The sequence below is a fragment of the Octopus bimaculoides genome, chromosome 10 (genome assembly GCF_001194135.2).
Source record: "Octopus bimaculoides isolate UCB-OBI-ISO-001 chromosome 10, ASM119413v2, whole genome shotgun sequence".
NCBI lineage: Eukaryota > Metazoa > Mollusca > Cephalopoda > Octopoda > Octopodidae > Octopus > Octopus bimaculoides.
The window spans coordinates 12901690-12910532 of NC_068990.1; the positions used below are offsets into that span (position 1 = coordinate 12901690).

The 8843-nt window shown below is 37.4% G+C and overlaps 1 protein-coding gene across 14 annotated transcripts in view; it reads left to right on the plus strand.

Moving 5' to 3' along the window:
• LOC106869227 (dorsal-ventral patterning tolloid-like protein 1) overlaps positions 1–8843 on the plus strand; it is a 1100309-nt gene that overhangs the window by 857716 nt on the left and 233750 nt on the right. For all 14 annotated transcript variants that reach the window (XM_052971032.1, XM_052971029.1, XM_052971039.1 and 11 more), the window contains one exon: positions 3883–4097. In XM_052971032.1, coding sequence (XP_052826992.1) covers positions 3883–4097 — 215 coding nt within the window. The remainder of the gene's footprint in view (positions 1–3882; positions 4098–8843) is intronic.

Sequence of the window (8843 nt, forward strand, 5' to 3'; positions counted from 1 at the left end):
GGGGGGGTGGCAGTTAATAGAAAATCTCTGGTGTATTTAATTGTCTTAATGAACATATATTCATGTAAGATGACAGACCTCAGACCTTAATTTAGAATGGAAGTGTGACAGCCAAATAATTTACTTCCTGAACATGTCACTTGTGGTTGGTATTTTATAGATTAGTTTTCTCTTATTTGATGCTTTCACCATTTTGTAAAGTTTATTTTGCTCAATGAAAAAAATATACAAGACCATTATTATATAGCAGAACAGTAAAAGGCGGCAAACTGGCAAAGACATTAGCACGCCAGGTGAAATGTTTAGCGGTATTTTGCCTGTCTTTACTTTCTGAGTTCAAATTCTGCCCAGGTTGACTTTACCTTTCATCCTTTTGGGGTTGATAAATTAAGTACCAGTTGTGTAATGAGGTCGATCTAATCAACTGCCCCCCCCCCTAAAAATTTCAGGCCTTGTGTCTAGAGTAGAAAAGAATTGGTAATTCTGATGGTTTCATAGCAACGTTACCTACCATGAAGATGCATGGCTAAGGCAGTGTGTTTGGTCCTTCAGCAAGACACTCTATTTCATGTTGCTCCACTCAACTCAGCCAGCAAAAATGAGTTGTACTTGTAAATCAAAGAGTCAGCCTTGTTGCATTGAGTCACGCTAAATCTCTCTGAGAACTACATTAAGAGTACACAAGTCCGTGGGGTGCTCAGCCACTTGCATGTTAATTTCACGAGCAGGCTAAATCCTTGACCGGATCATCTGGAACCCGTATCATAGTAGCTGATTGAGTGACAGTTATTATTTATCATTACTATCATTATCATCATTAGTCTACTTTGCTACATTTGCATAGACTGGGCCTTCTCTAGCATAGATTGGGCCTTTTCCAGCATACTTATTGAAGTCCATCATCTATCTTTTGTGAGGTCAGCATTCTGAGGTCAGCCTTCACCATTTCCAATATTTTATTTGATTTTATGTGGTGGTTGGGACAACATGTTGATATCTAATATCTCCATTTCCTCTCATGTCTTCTGTGATTTTCTCTACCATGTGTGTTCCACCTATCAGTAGATGGCTCCTCACCTTTCATTTACACCTTGTCAGTATTTTGTCATTACATTCCATATACAGTTATTTTCATACCAGTCATATCCTTTCCATAAAGCTCAGCTCAGGTTTTACCTTATCCATCATTCTTACAAGTCACTTGTACATATTCAATTTATCACACATAATTCGTTCCTCTTCACAGCCTTTGTACATGGTCCGCATTGAATAAGGTTTCATTAGTATGCAGTATCATACTTCTTGCACATACTTAATATAGACTACCTATTAATTAGATTTTTTTAAAAATTACTTCAACAGTTTTCGTCACTTTCTTAATCCTCTTAGAGCAAGCTGTAGTGCTAATTGTATTCAGATAATAAAGAAAAACCATCAATTACATCTTGCAAGCTAAGTAGTTTATGGTCTCCATTTCGTGTGGACTCTCTTACTGTTAACTGCAATTGTACTTCTCCACTACATCTGAAGTTATTACGACAGAAATAAAACTGTATCTTTGGAACTGGATACATAATACTTAGTTCCTTGCAGTCTCTTTCCAGTATAACAGGCATACTATATTCCAAACTATATCTGGCATGTGTGGCTTTGGTTACTAACCAAACTATTGGTCATTGTTGCATTGTCATTTAGACATTTAGTTTGTAGAGTATTCTTCCTAATATGGGCATTTCTCTGCGGTTCTTCGACAGATTATGTAATGAGAACAAGGTAATTTCATCATCATTTTAACATTCACTTTTGAGTTTACTGATGCAGATTTTCTGTAACTGGATGACCTTCCTGTCACCTACCCTCACCTATTTCCAAGTAAGGTAATACTCACCCATGGCCTGACATGATTTCACTTAATACTGGCAATTAATAACACCACTTGTTAGACAGTGACACACACACACACATATATGTATGTAATCTGGCAATATTTCTACAGCTGAATGCCCTTCCTAAGCCAACCACTCTGAGAGTGTAGTGGGTGCATTTTACATGCCACCAGCACAGGAGCCAGTCAGGCAGACCTGGCATCGATCACATTTGGATAGTGCTTTTTACATGCCACCGACTCAGGAGCCAGTCAGTGGGCACTGGCACTGGCCACATTCAGATGGTGCTTTTTACGTGCCACCGGCACAGGGGCCAGTCAGACGGTCCTGGCATCAATCACGTTCGGATGGTGCTTTTTACATGCCACCAGCATGGGACAAGCCCATTGCAGGTGCATCTTGTTACACTTTATTTTTAATCAGAAGACAAAACGTTTTGTTGATTTTTACCTAGCTGTTCCATCTGACATCATTCAATGTCCTGCATTGACATCCATAGGTTTGGGCTTGCAGAAAAAAATCCAGGACTGAGAAAGATTTCTAGCAGGCAAAAAACTTCTAGACTGCAAATAATAGTTCTGAGGCAAAATAATCATGCAATATCTTTTTAGTATGATAGTGGTATAAATATTAGCAGCACTGTATAATTTAGTGTTTCATTAGCTTTCATTGCTAAGCTCAAATACTATCAGAGGCTTAGCTTCGGAAGCTGTTCTCTTAAAATCATTAGCAGTGATCAACTACTAATGCATGCATTTGATTGGGGAAAATTGATATTGATTTATGTTGGTGAATGTCTATAAGTGTATACTTTGTACACACACATACATATAGAGGAAGAAAATAACTGGCAAAAATATATGTAGGTAATATGTATTCATAATCCAGTGTTGTACACAACTGAAGCAGTGTTGAATTGAAATAGTTGTGTATGTATTAATGTATATACACCATTGAGAGGCAAATTACTGCAGTGTTCATCTGAGATAAAATATCTTAAGTTTTTGTTGATTCAGCTCCATGCTGCTTACAGTTGTGTAAATTTGTAGAGCAAACCTACAAAAGTTGAAGCTAAATGAAACTGAGTTAAGCTATTATTTACTAATATATGTAACTCTTACCAAATGTGTTTAGTGCCACTTTCTTTTGTTTGTCTACTCACTCATGTATAGACACTATGTTTGTGTGTGGAAGGGTGTATAGGTGTGGCAATTTGGCTAAAAAGCTTTCTTCTCAACCATGCAGTCTTGAATTTAGTCTCGCCACACGGTATCTTGGGCAAATGTCTTCTACTATGCCCTGAGCTGACCTGGGATTTGTGAGTGAATTTGGTGAGGTCTCTCCATCTATTTATCTATCTATCCATCTATTTATCTATCTATCTATCTGTCTCTCTGTCTGTCTTTCTGTCTATCTTTCTATATACACACACATATATACATACATACATATATGGGTGTGTGTATGTGTACATATGTATATAACTGCATGTATGTGTGTGTTTGTGTGTACCCGTCTAGATAGCACACAGTGATTGTAGATGAGCATCATCATCACACAAGTGAACTTGTTTGTTTCCAGTCTTCTGTGAAAAGCCTGTCTTTATCATCATCATCATTTAACGTCCTACTTCCATGCTAGCATGGGTTGAATGATTTGACTGAGGACTGGTGAACCAGATGGCTACGCTAGATTCCAATCTGATCTGGCAGAGTTTCTACAGCTGGATGCCCTTCCTAACGCCAGTGTAGAGGGTGCTTTTTATGTGCCACTGGCGGTACTGGCAATGGCCAGTCTTGTAATAGGAAAATATGATCTTGCTTGGAAATATCTGAGTGTTGTCAGCAAGGAGGACATCCAACTGTAAAAATTCTGCCTCAGCAAATTCCATCTGAACCATGCAAGCATGGAAAATGGACTTTAAATGATGATGATGGTACCCTATTTCTACTTATATTTATATTTATGAGTATCTTTTTTTTTATTTCTGTTTCAGTTGTAAAGCAACAGATTACTTAGAAATTTACCAACAGCTAGAAGGACCTAACAACTATTCTGTAATCCGACGCTACTGTGGAAAAAACAATCCTGGTCCAATCCTAACCGAGAAAGGAGTGAAAATTTTGTTTCACTCTGATGACGATGGAACAGACATGGGTTTCCGTGCCAGATACAAATTTATTCGAAATGATGAAGTAAACAAAGATACAGGTAAGTAACTAGTGATATTACAAAATGTTTCTGTAAACAGTTTTTGAAGCTTCTTTTTAAGTGGAATTTAACACAAAATTTCAGAGAGAGATAGATATGGCTGAGTGGTAAGAAGTTTACTTCCAAATCATATGGTTTTGAATTCAGTCCCAGTGCATGGTACCTTGAGCAAATATCTTCTACGACAGCCTTAGGCTGACCAAAGCCTTTTGAGTGGATTTAGCAGATAGAAACTGTGTGGAATCCCATCACATGTATGCATATGTATGTTTGTGTGTGTCCCCACCACCACCTGACAACAACAGTTGGTTTCTTTATGTTCCCATAACTTAGCAGTTCAACACAAGAGACCACTAAAGTAAGTACCAGACTTTAAAAGAAAGAAGTACAGCAGTTGATTTGTTTCATTGAAATCTCTCAAGATGGTGCCCCAGTATGGCCATAGTCCAGTGACTGAAACAAGTAAAAGATAAAAGAAGACGTGTTTAGCTAAAATTCCTGTCTATGTGTTCCATATATCTCTTGTCTCTTAAATCAAATGTTTCTTGTCAAACTATTCTAATGCAATCAACGTATACTGACCAGACTATCTCTAATTCACAGTCTGTCAACTCTAATGAACTCCAAAAAATCACTTATGTTTCAAACATTCTTCCTTCTGAGCAATGATATCACCTCTCTGTTGCTTTTTAAAAAATGCCTTTAAATAATTACTCTTTCTTAAAATCACACACACACACACACACACACACACATTCTCTCTCTATCTCTCTCTCAAGGTATGTGGCCTTGTGGTTAGGGTATTACACTCACAATCACTAAGTCATGGGTTTGATTCCCAGGCAGGGTGTTGCATTTTATGTTGTTCTAGTCCACTCAGCTGTAAATGAGCAACCCTGTGACAGAATATCCTTCAGATCACAAGGAATGTTGACCTACTCCCCAAGACAGTGGGTCAGCATCATTCAAAGGCTAAAACAATGTGAAGTGTATTGGGAACAGAACAGTGATATATAGCAACATCCAACAGTGTGGTCAATACCATGATACTGTGATATTGGCATTATATATATATACATAGGCGCAGGAGTGGCTGTGTGGTAAGTAGCATGCTTACCAACCACATGGTTCCGGGTTCAGTCCCACTGCGTGGCACCTTGGGCAAATGTCTTCTACTATAGCCTCGGGCCGACCAAAGCCTTGTGAGTGGATTTGGAAGACAGAGGAAACTGAAAGAAGCTCGTCGTATATATGTATATGTATATATATATATATGTGTGTTTGTGTGTCTGAGTTTGTCCCCCAAACATTGCTTGACAACCAATGCTGGTGTGTTTACGTCCCCGTAACTTAGCGGTTCGGCAAAAGAGTCTGATAAGATAAGTACTAGGCTTACAAAGAATAATTCCTGGGGTCGATATGCTCGACTAAACGCGATGCTCCAGCATGGCCGTAGTCAAATGACTGAAACAAGTAAAAGAGTATATAAACATTGGTGAAAAAAACTGATAAACCACTGCCCTTCAAACGAAAATCCTTTATAGTATTTGTTCCTTCCGAATTGCATAGACAACCCCTTGTACCTCTCACCATCGTACATGCACTGAGTTAGTAATTAGATATTTTGAAGCATGTCACCAACGACACTTCATTTTCACAAAATGCAAAATAAAATAAAACAAGCATTAAAGAAACATCTGTCATTATTCCAAGAAATGTGATTTATCCGTGCTTGTAAGGCAACGTGTTAAAAAAGATAACACTAGTGATTTGTTGTGAGAGAGAATGAAGCTTTCACAACATTTGCTTGTAAGTCTCATTGAACATTCAGTATTCCAAAAACTGTTGGGTGGATGGGGGCAGAGTGTTCATTAAGAGGGATTGGTTCAGCTAGATATATAAATGTAACAAAAAGCATTCATTTCTTGGTAAAACCACAAGAAAAGCTCATTGCAGAAGCATGTTAACTTACTAATGAGTTAAGCAATTACATAATGCAGATATGGAAAAAGGTGAAACTTTACTTTTAGGATTCGTTACAAGAACACAACATTTGTTGTTATGGGTTTAGATTTCTTCATTCATTTAATTAATTTGATATTATGAGATGATAATTAGCTTGTCAGCTTGATTAAAAAATATCGCAGTTTTAGTGGAGGAAGAGGTGGTGGTGGTGGTGGTGGTGGTGTTTGCGGCGGCGGCGATGGTGGGGCTAATAATACTGGAATCTAATTAACTACATTATGAAGGCAGTTGAGGATATGAGAACAAGACAGGTGATACTGTTCCAGATTGTGGTATTGCAGATGGATGCTACATATCCCTTGAGAATTTATATATGTTACTTACTTACTTTGCAATGTGATTTTGTAACAATAATGTTAATTGTTACAGGTATCTAATGAGCCAATCACTAGTTCATTGCATTTCTGACAGTACGTGTGACAGGAAAGCATCTTGGTACCTTGGCGCTGAGCAAATATCAACAGGGGCCCTCGTTTGAAGAGCACTGGCTTTCTGAGTTTGTCCCTGATATTTTCATCATTTGCCAATATACAGCACATATCATATTTTAACATCTATAAGGAACCCTTTTTTTGTCAAAAATTAGGTTAAAACAGTATGGGAGTTTGTTATACATGGATAGTATTACAATACCTTACAAAAACATTTTTCCAAATTTTAAGCCTAAAAAATTAGGGGGTTCCTTATACATGAGAGTTCCTTGTAAGGGGTTCCTTATATATGGTATATATATGGTATATATATATATATATATATATATTTGTGTGTGTGTGTGTGTGTGTGTGTGTGTGTGTGTGTGTGTGTGCAAACACACACACAAACACAAATGTATATATACACATGTATATATATATAATATATACATAATAATTTAAGTGAAGAAAGAAGTCAAATTGACATTATGATTGTTTCCATAAACGAACGATTTTTAATTCATCCCATACACGGTGATGTAATACATGCTACAATATATAGAAATATGCAATTGTCATCTTTTAGTTTCTTCACGTCCTGAGATATCTTGATTTGAAAACATGATCAATCTATTAAAACAGTTTGCAATGCATTCATCTGGTTCTGTCAACAACATGCGAATAAACTGAACACTCAATGCTCTCATTTCATATATCCTAAAATATTTAAGACAATTAATCATACTAAAAGATACAGAAATCAAAATAAAATACGCACAAAAAGCTAATTAAATAACAGCCAAGATTATAATCATCCCTTCAACCTACACACACACACTCACTCTCTTTCCTTCTCTCTCTCTCTCTCTCTTTCTGTCTCTCTCTCTCTCAAACACACACATACGTATGTATGTATGTATGTATATAATGGATTTCTTCACAGTTTCTATCTGCTAAATTTTCTTAATACTACTTGCTTAAACTATCATGCTGTGGAATCTAATCATAACCACATGGTTGCAAAACGAACTTCTTACCCACAGAGCCATGCCTACACCTATATAAAATAAAAACTTCTTCAGGTGTGATCATTTCATCGTTTTCTCATACATTGCACCTATTGGCCTATTATTCAACATGCTCTTTCTTTGTAAGACAATAGGTTGTGATTTGAGAGAGATTAACTGCAAGTTCAAATAGGACAGACAACTCTGTAGAGAATCTCTGGTTGCCTTTCTATGTCTCTTATTCTCTAATATGATGAAAAATAAAATTTTAAAAATGTCTTTTCTGTTGAATTGATAATTAGCTTCTAAAAGTTGCTAAAGATAAAAATATCAGAGGGTAAGTAGTAGTGTTAATAGCTACAACCATTCTACTATTTCTGTTGTACATTCTAGCCATGGAATTTAAATGTAATTAACCAAGGGAATAGTTTCTCTTTACTGATTATTTGGCTCTTGGAGCTGAATCATTACAGGATCAGTGGAGAAGTGGACTTCAATGAAATATATTTTTATTCATTCATCTATTTATTCAAATGGCTTGGTTTCAAGGAACGTATTGTAATCAAAGCTTTCACAGTTCCTCTGAGGCCATTGACATCAGTCTGGTTAATGCTATTTTCTTGAACAGCTGCAGAAAATACATATTTAAAAAGTAAGAATATCACCCCTCTAGAGAAAGGTGATATTCTTGGAAAGAAGGTCTGGGGAATGGGGTTAGAGTATGAACTTGGATGGGGTAAAAAAGTAGAGACAAGGGAATTGAACAAGACTAACCACAACCACCAAGGATCAAAGGTCACTGTAGTAGTGACAGACAATGCAGAATAATGAGACAGAGCTGTATGAAAGAGCTGTGTTGGTTGGTGGTGGTGGTGGTGGTGGGTCATGTTGGTTTTGAACTATGTATGAAGTTGGTAATTGTTAAGAGCTGAAGTATATTTTGGCCTTAGAAAAGGAGACTTGTTTCTGCTACGATGAGGATGTTTTTGTTGGCACTCCGTCGTTTACGACGTCAAGGGTTCCGGTTGATCCGACCAACGGAACAGCCTGCTCGTGAAATTAACGTGCAAGTGACTGAGCACTCCACACACACATGTACCCTTAACGTGACACAATGGGACAAGGCTGACCCTTTGAATTACAGGCACAACAGAAACAGGAAGTAAGAGTGAGAGAAAGTTGTGGTGAAAGAGTACAGCAGGGTTCGCCAACAAACGCCTGCCGGAGCCTCGTGGAACTTTAGGTGTTTTCGCTCAATAAACACTCACAACGCCTGGTCTGGGAATTGAAACCGTGATCCT